Source organism: Pygocentrus nattereri, chromosome 6 (assembly GCF_015220715.1).
Source record: "Pygocentrus nattereri isolate fPygNat1 chromosome 6, fPygNat1.pri, whole genome shotgun sequence".
NCBI lineage: Eukaryota > Metazoa > Chordata > Actinopteri > Characiformes > Serrasalmidae > Pygocentrus > Pygocentrus nattereri.
In genome coordinates this window covers 36,489,060-36,508,914 of record NC_051216.1, presented here as the reverse complement: position 1 = coordinate 36,508,914, position 19,855 = coordinate 36,489,060, and the positions used below count along the sequence as shown (strand labels likewise).

Genomic DNA, 19,855 nt, shown 5'->3' with positions numbered 1-19,855 from the left:
AGAAGGATCCGGGTACTGAAATGGCCAGCCTGCAGTCCAGATCTTTCACCTAAAGAGAACATTTGGCGCATCATAAAGAGGAAGGTGCGACAAAGAAGGCCCAAGACGATTGAACAGTTAGAGGCCTGTATTAGACTTGAATGGGAGAGCATTCCTATTTCTAAACTTGAGAAACTGGTCTCCTCTGTCCCCAGACGTCTGTTGAGTGTTGTAAGAAGAAGGGGGATGCCACACAGTGGTGAAAATGGCCTTGTCCCAACTTTTTTCTGATATGTCAATCAGTTTTGCTTCCTAAGTGGACAGTTTGATTTCACAGAAGTTTGATTTACTTGGAGTTATATTGTGTTGTTTAAGTGTTCTCTTTTTTTCCATTTTTTTGAGCAGTGTACATACATACATACATACATACATACATACATACATACACACACATTCAGTTGGTAGTTGGATGTAAAACTACGTCCCCCATGTGGATGTGACCATCTCTATAGTGAGTCATCATGTATTAGCCCTGCCCCTGTGTGCATATAAATGGTTGTCATAAGCAGGAGTCCAATCTAGTGAGAAAGTTGGGGAGCCTGTCATCTTTTAAGAATCAAACCCATGTTTCTTGAGGATAATGGCAAGATCATAACCTTCAGATACAACCTTGAAAAAAAAGGTCTTCTGTAATGCTGGCTATTCCTAGTGCTGTTTGCATTCTATTCATTAGTCATGGCACACATAGGAGCGCGAACATCACACACTAAAACATGGACCACCTGCTGAGAAATGCAAGTACTCTACTGTTTTACCTTTTCAGAAATTAGATTGTCATTTAAAAAAAAAAAGCACCCACATAAGAAGGATATTATGGGATTTCACTATGGGAGAGTTGCTCTATACAGTGCTACATTTCATCTTGTTTTGATTGTCTTAATACTTCTGTTTTATAAAATGACAACTTTTGCATCTCTCAAATAACTGCTTAAAGAATTGCCTTTGATAAAGCATGAACTCAATTAATTGTGCCTTTAATATGCTGCTCATTTCAATTCATCTACAACTCTTAATGCTCAAACACTAAATTCTCCAAAACCATCAGAACACCTTTATTTGGACATATTTCTAACTGCCATTTTGCTAAATAGTAGGTGGAATTTTCTCAGTTCACAAAGCTCAGCTATGGCAGTAAAGTCCTATACCATGCAGTTTTCTTTCATGCTACTGTTCAGTTTAGTCCAGCCTACACTGCTCAACAATGTACCACAGTGTTCAATGGAGATCAGAGGTATAGTACCAATGCCTAGATTTTACACACAATGTTAAAATTAATATGATTTAACAATTATTTTTCAGATCAGAACATTGATGCCTTGTGGTATAAAAGCAGAGGAATTCGGCCAGTTGGACGATTTGAACGACGGATGGTGAAAACTGGAGGTGGTGAATCAAATTATGGCAAAAAAAAAAAAAAAAGGTTATGCTCTCCTTGCTGTGTCCTAAGAAATTCACAGGTTGACAGCATTTGTTCAATAAAACACTTTATGCCTTGTGGATATTTTTATTTCTGCATTAAATGTATTGCAGTGCAATTTTCAAGGCCACATTTTACAAATGTATTATGGATTAATTGTCAACACGTAATCTTCAAATAAACTACTGTCTGCCAGCCGTAGCATTAAATCGTTTCTATTCTCCAAGCTTTGAACACACTAAATGTTAACTTCTTAATAAATTTCTGAAATAACTGTTCCCCCCGAAAAGTCATTCAAAGAAAACATATGCCAAGTTCATAGTATTTAAAAAAAAAAAAAAAAAAGCAAAATTAGAAGAAATGTCCAAGCTAATTAAAGATCTCAAACCTGTATGAAAAGTGTTTGAGGATACATAGTGTGTTTAGATTGAGGTACCTAAAATGAAAACAATGGCCCACTGTACTGGTATTCCAGAAAAGCAGTCACAATGAAGATAGGAATCACAGTCCTCTGTCAAAAGGCATGTTCTGCACTAGATACACAAGTCTGTCACCAAATATCACTAAGGATTCAATTATCTTAACCGTGTCTTCAAAAATATCATTCAAACACAGACAGAGGTATTATAGAATTTCAGTGGTGCTGGAAAACATTAAGAAAAAGAAAAACATCCAAATGAAAAAATAAAACAACAGTTAGCGGTCCAGAAATCGTTTCTGGATGGCCTCAATAACAACATCTTTGAGGAGAGCAATTACGGATCGAGGATCATCACTGCCCACTACAGCACTCCCTGATACAATCATGTTTGCCCCTACCTGAGAGACATAAAACAGAAAAGTCAGATCAAATTGCACTTGCAGGTTTATATAAAGTGGTACATACTTATTTTCTATGATATGAAATCAAAATCAAATGAAAAAAAATTCAGGATCAAATAACGAAAAATAAACAAACACAGTGGGGACAAAAAGTATTTAGTCAGTCAACAATTGTGCAAGTTCTCCCACTTAAAAAGATGACAGAGGCCTGTAATTGACATCATAGGTAGACCTCAACTATGAGAGACAAAATGAGGAAAAGAAATTCAGAAAATCACGTTGTCTGATTTTTAAATAATTTATTTGCAAATAATGGTGGAAAATAAGTATTTGGTCACCTACAAACAAGCAAGATTTCTGGCTGTCACAGACTTGTAACTTCTTCTGTAAGAGGCTCCTCTGTCCTCCACTCATTACCTGTATTAATGGCACCTGTTTGACCTCGTTAATTGTATAAAAGTCACCTGTCCACAACCTCAAACAGTCACACTCCAAACTCCACTATGGTGAAGACCAAAGAGCTGTGGAAGGACACCAGAAACAAGATTGTAGACCTGAACAGGGCTGGGAAGACTAAATCTGCCATAGGCAAGCAGCTTGGTGTGAAGAAATCTACTGTGGGAGCAATAGTCAGAAAATGGAAGACCTACAAGACCACTGCTAATCTCCCTCGATCAGGGGCTCCACGCAAGATCTCAGCCCGTGGGGGTCAAAATGATCACAAGAACGGTGAGCAGAAATCCCAGAACCACACGGGGGGACCTAGTGAATGACCTGCAGAAAGCTGGGACCAACATTACAAAGGCTACTGTCAGTAACACACTACGCCGCCAGGGACTCACATCTTGCAGACGTGTCCCCCTGCTTAAGCCAGTACATATCCGGGCGCGTCTGAAGTTTGCTAGAGAGCATTTGCATGTTCCGGAAGAGTATTGGGAGAATGTCATATGGTCAGATGAAACCAAAGTAGAACTGTTTGGTACAAACACAACTTGTCGTGTTTGGAGGAGAGTGAATGCTGAGTTGCATCCAAAGAACACCATATCAACTGTGAAGCATGGGGGTGGCAACATCATGCTTTGGGGCTGTTTCTCTGCAAAGGGACCAGGACGACTGGTCCGTGTACATGAAAGAATGAATGGGGCCATGTATTGTGAGGTTTTGAGTGCAAACCTCCTTCCATCAGCAAGGGCATTGAAGATGAAACGTGGCTGGGTCTTTCAGCATGACAATGATCATCTTTTTAAGTGGGAGAACTTGCACAATTGGTGACTGACTAAATAAATTTTTTTTCCCCCCACTGTAAGTTACTAAAACTTAACTCAGTTGCACACTGAAAATATGTAATCTTCAATTGAAGTAACTTTAGTTGAAGAAAATACAATCATGCGTCATAATTATCAGCACCCCTAGAAATTCTTACCAACTTCTTGAAGAAAAAAATTTAATTAATTTACTTTTTTTTAATTAATAAATTGGAGAAAAAAAAATGTAGTCATTCCTCAACATAAAGAAAATTATAGAATACAAAAATGTAATGAGATAAGTGTTGACCGTAACACCTGAAAATACCCATATAATTGTTAGAGCAATTATTAAGAAACGTAAAACAACTAGAATTGTAATGAACCTGTCTGGAAGAAAATGTACAATCATATGCAAAAGTTTGAATACCCCTGATTATACATGTTTGGTGACTTTACGTGAAAATAAGTGTATATATGACATATTTCTTTTGCCAAATTTTTGATTTGTTTAACATATTGTAAAAATAAAAGATATAGTATATTGTATGCCATAACCTTTTTTGTTATATTGTAATTTTTGTAATTGTTGATTTCTTAAACGAAAGACAAAAACAGGAGATCTCAGTTAATGTGCAGAAGACCACATTACCAAAATAAAAGACTATTTTCAGAAGAATCATTAAACCACTTTTTGCCGCCATTAAAGCTAGTGTCAGTGCCACTACAGCGAGTGAGATAGCAGCCAACCAACACTGCAATAGATAGCCAACATATTTTCACACAAAACAAACAGTAATGACACAGTTCAGCACATCAACCAACAAATGTGTGCCCTGTGAAACTTGTCGGGGATTTTTTTTTTTTCCTTCTCCCTGACTTCTGAGGCATCTTGGAATATGGTCTAGGAATAAAACTTAAATGGACATATGCAAAAAGGATCTTTAAATGTCAGCACAGAGAAACAGCACAGTACATGCACCTGATAAAATTATATACACACACACACACACACACACACACACACACACACACACACACACCTGACCACTGTACAAAAAAAAAAAAAAACACTAAGGTGCCCAAACATTTGCATATGACTGCTGTAATTCCACACCACCCCTCCAAATCTGGGGTGTAAAATAAAGACATTCACATAAAGAATCACATGAGACACTTACCATTTAATTCAGTACCATTTGTATTTTGTGCTATCATTTTACACCACATAACTTACCTGGTATGTGGGAGGTGTTTCTTTTTTTTAAATATACTTAAAAATTTAATTTACTGCTTACACATATGTTATTACATCAACATTAATGGTGTGTTTGTACCTACCACCTTGTTACTTCAAATATTTTTCACTGTTGCTGTTATGTTAGTAAAGGGAGGTTGCACAAAGCATCAAATGAAGGAGTGCCAATAACTGTCACGCATGGTTTTGTTTATTTTATTAAAAAAAAAAAAAAAAAAAGGTTGTTTGACAATTTACTAAAGGTATTTTACTAAAGATTCTCAGTCTCAGTTAGAGATCAAGATAAATAACCACAGACATTTTTATGGCCTTTCCCTCCTCTTCATCAAATGTGCTAATAATTATGGAGCTAACTGTAGGTGCTGTATATGGTGCAGTATTCATCACTTATACCTCTGCACATTTGTGAATTGTGTCTGGTCCAACTCCTCCATCTACCTCAATGTCTAGGGAAGGAAACTGACTCCTTAACCAGCTGACCTGTGAAGAATTAATAAAAGTATTCAGCACATTTGACAAAAATACATGAATCTACAGTTGTTTCAGCTAGGCAACGATGTTTAACCTCTTTTAATTATATATTTGCTGATCATTTATTCATGGACTACAGAAATAAATAACATCCCTGTTGATTCTAATTCTAATTGTTACATAGTAAAAAAGTACAGCCACTTCCGACAGATGAAAGTAATATATTGTGGCGTCAGTGTAGGAAAAGATGAAGCCGGAAACATGGTGCTTACAACAAGTGCCTTTTATTAACAGTGCGACAAGGTTTTTGCTTGAGAAACTGGAGTGAACAGATTTTTGTGAGTGAAGCTCAGGGGTTTGAGGCAACCGGACTAAGATAAAACAGCTCTGCGTAAATGTTTTATATAGCAAATATGAAGAAATACATTTTGAAATTTGTTCATTAGCTTTTTTTTTTTATAAAGGCATTTAGATTTAATTGTTTTTTTTTTATTTTAAAAGCATTTAGATTTACTTAAATATAAAAATTAACAATTTTAAATTTTACCACAGCCATCTTAAGTTCCTGCTTGTATGCATGTAAAATGTGTGTGTTTGTCAAGTAATTGTTGGGAATTGTTTTATTTAGTTTTTTTTTGTTTGTTTGTTTTATTTCTAGTTTTTTTTGTTTCATTTGTTTTAGTTTTTAGTTTGTTTTATTTATTGTTAAACAGAATACTGAAGTGTTCTTTTTTGGAATGGCCACTTATTTGATGACATGGGTATAAGAATTGTGTGTCTAAGTTTCTGTTTCAGAAACTTTAATTGTTTATTTTAATTGTATTTATTTATTTTAGCCTACTGGACTGTTTAAAGACATGGCCCCACTCAGCTCTCCAGCTGGTTGTAATAGCTGTCTGTGGCTGAGCCAGAAGGTCTTGGAACTCGAGGGAAGAATCTCTATGCTTCACCAGATTAAAGACGATGAGGATTTCCTTGACTGCATGATGGCAACATCTTAAGCGATCAGCGCGGTGTTAGACGGCAGTCTACCTCGAGCGGCTGCTTCGGCTGTGGGGGATGAGGAGCACTGGCCTCGGCTCGGAGCTAAGCCCAAGACCGCAAAGGTGTACTGCTCCACACCGCGCCAGGCTGAGCCATGGTCCGTTGCAGGTGGAGGTTCACGGGGTGTTAGACGCTCCACCCGCCACCCGATAACTCGGAAGACCTGTCTAAACAACAGGTTCTCCGTACTGGAAGAGCTGAATGATGCCACTCCAACAAAAACCATCAGAGTGAGCTCTCAAGCCATAAACTTCACCCCCGCTCCATCCACAAACCCCACTGGGCAGTCGGCCGCTCCTGGCCTGCAGAAGCATGGCTTAGCTCCGAGGGATGAGGAGCACTGGCCTCGGCTCGGAGCTAAGCCCAAGACCACAAAGGTGTACTGCTCCACACCGTGCCAGGCTGAGCCATGGTCCGTTGCAGGTGGAGGTTCACGGGGTGTTAGACGCTCCACCCGCCACCCGATAACTCGGAAGACCTGTCTAAACAACAGGTTGTCCGTACTGGAAGAGCTGAATGATGCCACTCCAACAAAAACCATCAGAGTGAGCTCTCAAGCCATAAACTTCACCCCCGCTCCATCCACAAACCCCACTGGGCAGTCGGCCGCTCCTGGCCTGCAGAAGCATGGCTTAGCTCCGAGGGACATCCCCGCCTCCAGAAGATCATCCGGCCAAGCTCGCTCACAGACTCACACCCTGAACGATCAGCCTGAACGTTATAAACGTTTATAAACTACTGTTTTATGTGCAGTATCTAAAGAAAAATGTTATGAGTTCTCAGCCCTTGAGGTTTCACTCAGAAAAAACAACTCTTGTTTTAATTGCAGGGGTGATAGTGGGAAAAATTCCTGAGCCTGAACTTTTTTTCTCTGCTCGGGAGGTGAGCAGGGTGGGGGTGCTATGTATGCGACACACTTAACACATAACTTGTTGGACCCTGGGCGCATATATATACACGTCTATGTATAACCCTGATCTTCATTACTGTCAAAGAATTTCTGCTTTTGAATTAGTCCCTTCAATGATAGATTGTGTTGAATTTTGTTGAAATACATGAACAACATTCAGACATGAGATAAACAAACCCAATATAAGCCTATATTTCAGAAGCTTGTGCAGATTACCAGAACTCTTGGGACTAGCAGGCCTGTTCAGGAATCCATACCTGTTTTTAACTAGTCACATACCTTATTGCTTCTATAGCATAGGAGACTACAGATACTACAGCCATGCCAAGAACGGTCAGCAGGAGGCAATAACAATACTCCAAAGTAAACTAGGAATTGATTAGTTGCCTAACCATTGACTAAATGACATGAACAAGGACACATTCATTTCTTTTAAAAATATAATAGCAAACTATGTACCATTTATTTAAAATATTTTGAAACAGTTACAGTGCAACAAACTCATAAATAATACTACAGCCCTAAAATTACTATTCAGTTCCATTTTCCCCTTAATATAGGCTTAATATAGTTGTGTTCCATGATCAGAACTTCAGCAGTTGCTTCTTGTTGGAGCCGAGCGTCTCACCAGCAGTGATTTCTGAGAATCTGGGGAAAAACAACACGCTCTACCTTTTTCCTCCTCTTTCCTGGCTGAGTTTATACGTTTCGCATTGACACTTGAAAAAAAATTTGCACGTGTATTTCCCGGGATTTCCTACTGAATCTATCAATTTGTTTGGTCAAAGCAAGTCCCGCCCGCCCTGTTTCTGACTGGCTTAATGGCTAGTAGGCTCGGCCTTGGTGTTGGTTACAGTGAAACCTGCGGATGTCAGATCAAGAGAAGTGTCAGATCCTATGGTCAGATCACGAGGCCAGGGGTCGGCAACCCGCGGCTTTGATCCCTCTGATGCGGCTCAGCTTTTGAAAATAATTAATTTAATTAACGTATATTATTTTTGAGACTTACAGTAGTGCTCAAAATAATAGCAGTGCCCCAACAGCAGCAAGATAAATCAATGTTTTTGTTAAAATTTCAACCTCTACACCACAAGTAAGTTTTTGGAGGGTATAATAAGGGTATAGAAAACCAACAAACCCAACAGGCCACCCATGCATACTGCAGATTCTGTGAAATTGAATGATTAACTGAAAAGGGTGTGTTCAAATAAATAGCAGTGGTGAGTTCAATTAGGGAGGCCGTCACTTAGGGAGGGCATTCTGGGAAAAAAGGGTGTAAACAGGTGATCCTTATTTAAGGAGCAAGGCAACTGACATGCTGGCTGTGCATTTGTCCTGAAAAAACAAGAAAAATGGGTCGTTCAAGACACTGTTCTAAAGATGAGCGTTTTTAATAAAGAAACTAATAAAAGAGGGGAAAACCTATAAAGAAGTACAGAAAGTGATTGGCTGTTCAGCTAAAATGATCTCCAATGCTTTGAAATGGGAAGAAAAACCAGAAAAACGTGGAAGAAAAAGAAAAACAACTCCTCGAATGGATAGGAGAATAGCCAAACTGGTAAAGGCTCAGCCAATGATCGGCTCCAAGAGGATCAAGGAAGACCTTCAGTTGACTGTGAGTACTGGTACAATCAGAAGACGTCTTGTTGAAATCAACCTACCAGCAAGAAGCCCCCGCAAAGTCCCACTGTTAAATAAAAGACATGTGCAGAAGCGGTTAGAATTTGCCAAAGAACACATTGAGTGGCCTGAGAAGAAATGGCGTAACATTTTGTGGACTGATGAAAGCAAGGTTCTTCTTTTTGGGTCCAAGGGTCACAGACAGTACGTCAGACGTCCTGCAAGCACAGAATACAAGCCACAGTACTCAGTGAAGACGGTTAAGCATGGTGGTGGAAGCATCATGATATGGGGATGTTTCTCCTACTACGGTGTTGGTCCTATTTATCGCATACCAGGGATCATGGATCAATTTGAGTACATCAGGATATTGGAAGAAGTCATGCTTCCATATGCTGAAGAGGAAATGCCTTTGAGGTGGACCTTTCAACAAGATAATGACCCAAAACATACCAGCAAGCGAGCAAAAGCATGGTTCCAAACGAACATGATTCAACTGATGGAGTGGCCAGCACAATCCCCGGACCTTAATCCCACAGAAAACTTGTGGGCTGACATAAAAAATGCAGTGCATGAGGCAAAACCAAGAAACGCAGGGGAATTGTGGAATATAGTACAATTGGCCTGGGCTGCAATACCTGTTGACCGTTGCCAGAAATTGGTTGACTCCATGCACCACAGATGTGAAGCAGTTATCAGAAACCGTGGTTTTGCAACAAAATATTAGTTTAGGATACTCAACCAAGTTGACTTATCAAGAATTTCTTAGTTTGTGCAGTACATTTTTGAGTTTCCAAGAAAAGATGTCAACGCTGCTATTTTTTTGAACATTACGTTTCTGACTTTCTGTGAAATATCATTATTATTATTTGAGTTTTAATTACTTTTCCCAATTGTCCTGCTTTGGAACAGAATGTGCTGTGTCCCCAATGCATTTGTGTTCATTAAAGTACAATTTGTTAGAAGAATTTTGACATATACTCATTTTTTAAAAGACACTGCTATTATTTTGAGCACAACTGTAAACAAATGTTTGGGCGGAATATCACAAACGTCCGCTATTTAGTTTCGGTTCGCTTGACTGACATGTCAGCGTCGTCACCCCCCCGTTCACTAGAGTGAGATGTCGTCGTCGTTTTAATATATTATGTGGCTCTCACTGAAATAAATTTCCAATTATTTTGCTTTTATGGCTCTGAGTCAAAAAGGTTGCCGACCCCTGCACTAGGCGAACCTTTTTTTCTCGCAGACACGTCAGTATGCCGCAATTCCGGCGTGGCACCTGAAAACTATCAGGCCTGTAATTGGGATATACAGGCCTCCTTCTGCCCCACACTCTGCAGTCAAGGAATTAGCTGATCTTTTATCCAAATTTAGTGCTTCTGAATTGCTGATCCTAGGTGATTTTAACCTCAACTGGCTTTCTAATGCATCCGATCACTTACGAGAAATATGTGGCAATCTTTCCCTAACACAGTTAATCAATGAACCAACTCACCCAAATCTGAAAGAACCCACCAAGTCAACCCTGACAGATCTAATACTGTCCAATAAAGCTGACAAAATTACTGCCTCAGGAGTTTTTGAACTTGGCATAAGTGATCATTGTCCCATCGGATGCATTAGAAACAGTTGTACAAACAAAACAGGCTCTCGGGTGGTCAGAAGAGAGACCATTGGCTTACCTTTAGACAGTTGAGAAATAAATGTAGCTCTGCTGTTAGAAAAGCTAAATCAGAATGCTACCTCAGCTTAATCACCAGCACTAGAAACCCTCAAAACTTCTGGAAAATAGTAAATTCCCTGAAAAAAGTAATTTCCCTCCTTTTCTAACCAGTGTTTTAGTTGATGATCACAGCTGATTTCTGCCCAGAAGGAAATATGTCAAGCTTTTAACTCACATTTTGCTGCGGCTGGCCACATCTTTGATAGAAATAGCACAAACCTTTTCAATAATCTCAATTATCTCAACTCTACTGTTTCTAAAACGCATGGTCTCTTCTCACTCTAGTCATTTTCTCCATACTTAGTTACAAATGAATCCACGAAAAGCCACTGGAGAAGATGGGCTGGACCCCTTTATATTGCGTCTTGCAGCCCCAATTATTTTAGAATACATTTTATCATTTTTAATTTTTCAGTTTTATCTTGCAGAATTCCCAGGGTCTAGAAAACAGCTCATGCAATTCCTCTGCGTAAAGGTGGTGAGACAACAGATCTGAATAATTATAGGCCAATATCAAAACGGTTGTGTTAGCAAAAATTTTAGAATCTCTAGTAAACCAGCAACTGAAATAATTTCTTCACGAAAATTCTGTTTTATCTAAATATCAGTCTGGTTTCAGAGAAGGTCACAGCACTATCTCTGCTATGACACTGGTTTTAAATTATCTTTATTCAGACATAGACAAGAAGAAACATTGTGCAGCTGTTTTTATTGACTTAACAAAAGCATTTGACAGTTGATCACACTTCTTTTACGGAATTTAGAAAAGATTGGCTTTGATGCAACTGCTCTGGAATGGACCCAAAACTACCTCACTGACAGAAATCAATGCATGGCATTGAATAATTATAAATCAGATTTGGTATTGTGACATTGAATGCATGTGTACTATATTTTACTGTACATGGGACTTTCATAACGGATTGCCAGTGGAAAAGAGGGCGATTCCAGTTCTCTCTTATGAAACCACGTACCCTGTGGGCGGAGGATGAGATGGGCCAGTCAACCAATCGGAGAGGACAGGAGAATCCAAAACAAGGGTGAGGAAGATGGCGGGAGAGAAAGAACTCGGGCATGGTGATTGAGCGTGGGCAGTTTCGCCTTGGATCTATTTTCTCTGTTTTTTGATGCTCATTCTTTGCAGTTGTGCGCACAACTTTTGCTGTTGGTGGCTTTATTTTTCATGGGAAGACAGAGTCGAAGGAAGGAGTAACCCAGGACTCAACCGCTGGTAAAACCAATGAGTGGCGAGCAACCTTAATTGGAACTTTGTGACCACACATTCTCTCTCTCTGCCATGCAACTTTCACTCATGGGGAACTGCATACGGGATGGCTGAATACCTCTATTGATTTCCGAGCAGCGAACACTTTGTACATATTGTATCTGTGTGTTTATGTATGTATGTATGTATGTATGTGTATATATATATATATATATATATATATATATATATATATATATATATATATATATATATATATATATATATGTGTGTGTGTGTGTGTGTGTGTGTGTGTGTGTGTGTGTGTGTGTGTGTGTGCGCGCGTATGTGTGCGTGCGTGCGTGCGTGCGTATTCATGTTATTGGGGGAAGGATTTGGGTTTGGGGAAAGTCTGCACTAGTAGATAGATCATTCAAAACCACGGCTGCTGTAGGAAAGAGTTGTTTGCGTGGAACCCTATAAAGTTAAAGTAAACCAAAGTACAGGGTAAGAACACAAGGTGTTTTTTACAGTATCTGTATCTAAAGGCGTACCACAAGGTTCCATTTTGGGTCCAGTTTTATTTAATATATACATAAATGATATTGCTGCCTCTGCTTCTACCTCAGACGGCAAAATTCACCTTTATGCAGATGACACAATTTTATATTGCTCAGCTGATTCAATTCATGCTGAACACAGAAAATTACAGAGCTATATTTTATTGTATTAATCTCTTATCTTCTTCTGATCTTAATCTCTTATCAATTAAACCTTGTTTTATTTTTAGTATTGATCTATTTTTCAGTTATTTTTTAATTTACTTTTAATTTAAAATGATTAAATATAGATATTACTTTCTTTGTCATGTCAATCCCTGTTTTTGTAAATGCTCGGCCACATTGAAAATGAGGGATGCCCTCAATGTACTTCCAAGTCAAAATAAAGCTTGATTGATTGATTGATTGATGTACAAGTACACAGTGGAGTGAAATTACGTTCCTCCAGGAACAACAGTGCAACAAGGAACAAAAAGAACAAAGTGCCAATGTGCAGACAGTGTGCAAACAAAAAATTAAACTAGAAACAATAAATACGATAAATTAAACAGACATTAGACACAGTAAACAGATAGGACAGTGCAGCACCGACACAGCACTGATTCTGGACATGAGGTAGTGAGAATAAGGTGCAGAGATATTCTATAACTCATTAATTCTGAGAATCCCAGTCTCGTTAATCTCCTCCATGGCAAGATCAAAGATTTAGTAGTTGATTCTTTTGAGGCTTCTTGTAGGATCTGTGCTGTTAAAAAAGGCTCTTAAAAATGCTCCTGTACTCTTCAGAATTTGTCCTGGGACTTCTTTCAACAATCAAATTAAGTGATTAAGTGATACTTTTTTATCCCACAAACGGGGAAATTCCATCTCCGCATTTAACCCATCCGTGAAGTGAAACACCACATACACACACTAGTGAACACACACACACACACTAGGAGGCAGTGAGCACACTTGCCCGGAGCGGTGGGCAGCCCTAACCACGGCGCCCGGGGAGCAGTTGGGGTTTAGGTGTCTTGCTCAAGGACACCTCAGTCAGGGACTGTCGGCACTGGGGATCGAACCGGCAACCTTCCAGGCACAGGGCCAGATCCCTAACCTCCAGCCCACGACTGCCCCCAAATCATCAATGAAGTATTTTCATTTTAGTATTAGTGCATTCCAAAGCAACGAAAGTGAAAGAAAGAGCATTGCACTGATATAAATGAAACTAAACTGATGATGCTGTGTATGTGGCACTGGAGAATGGGAGAATGATAACCTCCCAGGCTAGCTGGTTTTATCAGCTGGGTAACTTGAAGCAGCACTCTCACTCGCACAGCACTGCAAATTGATATTACTGTAGATCAAACAAGACAAAAAACAGTTTTCAGTTTAAATGTACCTAAAAAGGAGGACTCTGTCTGGTGCAAGAGGTTAACACTGCATGCTTTTACACAGCGAGTGTCAGATATATTGTGGTACTTCCATTCCTCTAGCTACTATGATAGAATAGAAAAACCTGAAACTGCATCTACAGACATGGACAAACAAATCACAGAACTCGAAACAGCTTGCAAATCACAGAGTTCTGATAAATGGCTCAGTGAGAAGATGGATGACTTAAGCTACATTCACGTTACAAGCCTCATTACTCAAATCCCATTTTTTGCTCAAATCCGATCTGTATGACATGACAGTCTGTCATTAATGTGAACATACTGGTGTCCTGAAATGACCCGTATGTGCACATCCTACTCAGTAACATCACGTGAATGAATCATGTGCATCACATGCATCATCAGCAAACAAACTAACGGTAAGAACGAGCCTTCACCACAAAGATAATTAGCTCTAATCTGCTCTCAGCTGTTCATTATTAGTGTGAGACGAAGGCAAAAAAGGTGAGATGTGTTGCTTTTTCACCATTTACAGGCTTTAACTTTTGTTCGGTGCTGCTGCCATGGTAACACAATGATGGTGCACGCGCAGTGGGAAAAAAGTACACAAACTGCGATACGAATGTTCACATTAAGGTCACATGGCCATGAATTGGATACATGTCCGATCTTTGGATTAAGCTTCTGTATACGTCCCCCTTAGCCTCGGTGTGAACCAATGGACTCTGTTCTAGTTTTTTCCCTCTTTTTCGTGGGACATGTCAGGGTGATACCCTTTCACCTTTGATCTTCACCATCACGATAGAACCTTTAGCAATCGCTGTTTGTATAGATCCTGGGATTCAGGGGATTAGGCATGGAGGACTTGAACATAAAATTTCCCTTTATGCAGACAATGCGGTTTTATTTATGACTGAACCTGAGGTCTCTTTGCCACATGTTCTTCAGGTCATTAATATCTACAGTTAATTCTCAGGTTATAAATTAACACTGCCTTGTTCTTTCATATGATATCGCACAGTTTCAAATATCTTGGTGTTATCCTGACCCGTAAATATTACAAACTTTTTAAATGTAACTTTCTATCACTATTGTGTCAGGTCAAGGAAGATCTATCCCGCTGGTCCCCCCTTCCCCAGTCTTTAATTGGCAGAGTAAATTCAGTTAAAATGAATATACTCCCCAAATTCTTCTCTTTTTCAACGAATTCCCTTTTTTATTTTGGTGTGAAGGCCACTATAGGTTGAGTGACTGCATTCCTGCATGGACAGTGATAAAGACACTGCAAGATCTTATTACGTGCTCCCCTGGCATCTAGCTTTAATTGATCTTTTGTTAACCCAATTTTAAATGCTTCAGTACGTATTTTGGTCTTCAATTCCCATCTATACACATGCCAGTTCCAGCCAATCCCTTATTTCTGCCTTCAATGATATATTCTGCGTTTCTTACCTGGCACAGAGCTGGTATTAAAAATATGAAAGATATATATGGTGATGACACATTCTGTACTTTCTCACAGCTTGGTAATCGATTTCCTCTTAAATCTAATTTTTGAGATTCTAGCAAATTCAGCATTATGTTAAACGCTTTAAAGAATTCCCTAGTGCTCCCTCAAAAATCACCTCTTAATGACAGATGCTTATGAAATGGATGCTAATGCCAGAAGCATATTCTCTTTAGCCCCTACCCCTGGTACTATTATTGAACAACAGTGGGAAAAAAAAGAACTACAGTTCACTTTTGAGGAAGATGATTGGGACAAGATAATTTGCCATATCCATAGCTATTAAATCTGTGCCAAACAGTCTTCTTCAGTTCAAGTTGGATTACTGAACTTACTAGATAAAGGTTAAACTCGCTAAACTTAACCTAGATCTAATCTTTGTGATCGATGTTCCCAAGCTCCAGCTACCTTGTTTCATGTTTTGGTTTTGTCCTGCTGTAAAATCCTTTTGGCAGTCTGTGTTTGGCTGTTTCTCTTTTATTCTTGATCAAAAAATTTAACCTTGTCCCCTAGTCACTCTGTTTTATTTATCGCGCAAAGATTCTACTATGGTTAAGTTTGGGAAATTTGTGATGAAATTAAATCTATGGATGTCTCCTATTTCAGATTTGTAGGTCTTTTCCTTCCTCCTTACCCAATATACAATGTCCAAAAAAAATTAAAAATTACATTTATGCCTATGAATCTTTTATAAATAAGACCCCAGGTATATTTGAGCAGTAAAATAGACCAAATGTGCTGGACTCTGGCCCTGCCAGACTGGAAATTGCCACACCTGCTCTAGAATATAACTGGATGCCAGAGCATTAAGAATTCCCTTCACTTGAAGGGGCACTGTTTAAACCATGCAAAAACAGCCCCAGACAAGAATTCCTCCCAACACAGGTAGCGTTTATTGTTCTTCTGGCCTCTGGAAAAATCCAGATTCAGAGAAATTAAAGTTTATGCTGGGTTTTTTCAAGTTTGTTTACAGAAAGACTTATTTTGAAGGGCAATAATATGGGTGGAGGGGTGGATGGAGGAAAGCTAGACATGATTTTTAGCTTCTAGATCAGGGAGGCTGTGTTTTTAGCTTAGCAAGCTAACCATTTGGTCATTGGGAGTCAACAGTGAGCATGTGCCTTTTCTTTTGGTTTTGCTGTGTTCTCTGGCGAATTCTTCAGTAAAGCCAAGTTATGAACCATAAACTAGTCATTTGAGTTTTTCCTGAGAACCCTCATTGTCACAATATTAATACATTCACTGAAAATTGCGGATCTTTCACTGAAAGCTCTCTCTCATGCCCTTTCCTCGTCATAGTCCAACTTAAGTTGTGTTTTTGTGGCTGGAGCAGAACACAGAAAAATAAAGCATCGTGTTGAATATGTTCACAACTGTAACAATAATGTGAGCTGCAGGTCTTGTTTTATTTGTTCAACATCAGTTTTTTTATGCCCCTTTTTATTTACCCCAAATAACTGCCTTCTTCATCTCTCACCCTCTGTTTAAAACACCTGAAACAGCCTCACAGCTGATTGGGGGTCAGGATTTACGAAGCCGCTACAGTTATGAATCATGATGGGCTGGATCATTTGGTAGAGGAAGGCTTCTACACAGACCACTGCTGCTGAGGACGCAAGAAACGTCATTTTAAATTAACCTACTTGGTATCTGACATCTTGCACTGTAAAACGTAACAGCATGTCTTAAGGAAAGAATAAAGTTAACAGAAATGTTACAGAAAGTCAGAGTAACAATCTGAATTGAATCTGAAAATTCAAATTAACTTAATTATTTGTTGAGATTGAAACTCAGCCATTTGGGTTAAGTTTTTCTTTAGCATTTGGAGTTAAGATAATGTCATTTAAATATACTATATTCGCTATTTTTATTCAAATTGTCATTACACATAAATACAAACAGGCCAATCATTTAAGACTGCTGAAAATTTAGGGTGACTGGATTATTTCCCCCTCTTCTAACTATATATGCACACTTACAATGAATGACAGACTGTTTACTCCTAGTTTTAGCACATGGAATAGTCTTGTCTGCCCATCAGTAGTAGCTGGTTCTCTCATGTGCAATATGTTCTGATGTTTTAGCTAAAACATCAGTTGATTCAGCGGTTGAGCTGCTGGAGTTTCTGTATCTGTGAATTTATGTGAATATAAACTTTTACATTTTAATGATTTGGAGTTGAATCAGCATATCAGCTTTACTTGATAAATGTTTGGTCAATGCAACCTTCTTGTGTAAATCCCGCATCATTCCTATTGGCTCTTCATACCATATGTTTGCATATTGGGCATGTCTTTCCACTTTCTGTACCCTACTGACTGTTGTCATTCTCCCCAGTGTACCTTCCTATGTTTTTTTTTTTTTTTTTTTTTTTTTAAATATTTGTAACTTAGTCCCCTCAACACCCATTGAGACTGTTACTAAGTTGATGCTTGCTGGATGCAGTGCGGTAGTGGCAAAACACTTCTGAAGCTACATCTACGCTATGAGCAGAACTGTTTGTTGGCAAGATGGTCAAAAGCAACTGGAGAATGGACAATTGAGTTGGAAAGAACATTAAACGATAGTCATTGTTAAAGATAAACAAAATGCAGGTTGTTCAGTTTACCTGGTTTACTTAACATGTTTTGTTCATACTCAGAGAATTATTTATAGTTAAATGGTTTAAGTTATTTAACTTAAACCATTTAAGGCAATCTGTTTCCTCATAACATTTGAGTTGGCTTAACTCATCAGGTTTTACAGTGTGGCACTCTTTTATCCAGATGTGCTAAGAGGGACAATTTTAAATAGTAATTTATCATTTCTTATATAACTGTGATATCCAACAGCTTTATCAAACATAGCACTTTCTGACCATGTTGTGCAGCTCTAATTGTTATCTTCGGTTGCTCTGTTGCCATGATCGTGATGGAAACCCAACCCATGAAGTTCCCACTGAAGAGTTATTTTATTGTTGCTTCCAGAGGTAATTTGGAACTAGGTATTGCTACCAATTCACGGCTGAGCTGTTGTTGCTCCTAGATATTATAATCTCAATAAGAGCAACAACAACTTACTGTTGACTGGACTGGGGCTGCTCTAGCAGGACAGAAAATTGAAGAACTGACTTGTTGGAAAGGCATCCTTGGACAGTGCCACTCTTCAGTGTGATCCATTATACTGCTAATGGTTTTCTTTGGAGACTGCATTACTATATTCTTGATTTTGTGCACCTATTAACAATGACTGTGGCTAAAATAACCAAATAGACCAATTACACAGGGCGCTCCCATAATCTTGGTTGCGTAGTCTCCAGCTTTTAATTCGACAAAATAGTGATTTCTTGGCATTTTAGGAGAAAATATTTTACATTTTGAAGAGAATAGCAAACGTTTGACACTGTGACCACAGAAACAATTTTATTCTCAAAGACACGTGTTACAGTTCTAATATACACTCATACAACAGATTCATTTTTAAAATGTTTATCTTTTTTATATTTTAGGGATCATAGCAGAGCTAGACCTAGTGTGGTTTGGGTCAGTCTCGTTGATTTACATGCTATGACCTAGATGGATGACGTTGCCATTTGGTGTTCCCCTTTTGCTGTAAAATGAAAGCTCTTTTTTTTTTTTTACAATACAATAATTGAGCAGACTATATGAGGGTTATGAAGCACCAGGATGGTAGTAGACTAACCACGGGGTTTTCAAAAAGAATGCTTTTGGACAAGCAAATTATTGACCTTCACAAAATTGAAAAGCTGAAACTGACATAATAAACATAGAAGAAAGCAAAAAAAAAAACATAAAAACACCCAAACCATTAAGCATCCTACGCCAAAGCATACTGCAACCGTGGATGCAGAAAATGATTTCTTGATCATTTATGTCCCTCCTTAACCACATCGCTACCAACAAGGATGATGCAACTTTGCTTCTAAAGATCTTTGAGACACACCTTTTCAATATTCCCCTAATGTCTCTGGCTCATAAAACCCATAAGATGATCCGGGCCTGGCTACAGGCTAAAAAAGGTTATGACAGCAATGCAAAGGGTACACATATGCAAGTACATCAATATTTACTTAGCAGAGAATATTTTTATTTATTTGCAATGTAAATCCCTATAGACAATTATACTACATGCTCAAGCTATTAAAAGTCTTGCTCCCCAACCCTACTGTTGTCAAGTGACATTTTGTGGTTACAGATGCCATTGTACATTTTTTCAAATTTTTTTGTGGACCTCCATAAAACGAGCAACATTTGCTTAAAAGTTTGGACTTTTAGTTAACTGAAAGGCAGAATGTAAAACTGTAACTTGGCTCAAAACTGAAGCGGAGGAAAACTGTAAAAGATTGTTGACTGTGTTGCCATAATCATTCAATGAAAAAAATGTTAATGTGTTGTAAAGTGGCATTTTACTGGTGCCTGTCATGACCAGTATGAATGGTTTAACTCTGACTGAACTTTTTCTAATGAGATAGATACTAAATATCCAATTAACTGCTAAAATAATTTCTAAGATTAAGATTTTAAATTTAGGAAGGTTTGAAGTAGGTCCAAAATTACAGTGGTACAAGTACACTGAGATGCATGTTACTCCTTTTTACCTTTTTTTTTTAGTATGGGCTTCACCAAGACAGTTGTAAAAATATCTAGGAAACTAC

At 38.5% G+C, this 19,855-nt stretch overlaps 1 protein-coding gene across 2 annotated transcripts in view; it reads right to left on the bottom strand.

Annotated features, from left to right (window-relative positions):
- Positions 1–1,529: 1,529 nt before the first annotated feature.
- rpe (ribulose-5-phosphate-3-epimerase) overlaps positions 1,530–19,855 on the bottom strand; it is a 51,338-nt gene continuing 33,012 nt past the window's right edge. For both annotated transcript variants that reach the window (XM_017706622.2, XM_017706623.2), the window contains 2 exons: positions 5,174–5,260; positions 1,530–2,275 (listed from right to left, as the gene is read on the bottom strand). In XM_017706622.2, coding sequence (XP_017562111.1) covers positions 2,153–2,275; positions 5,174–5,260 — 210 coding nt within the window. In that variant the 3' untranslated portion in view covers positions 1,530–2,152. The remainder of the gene's footprint in view (positions 2,276–5,173; positions 5,261–19,855) is intronic.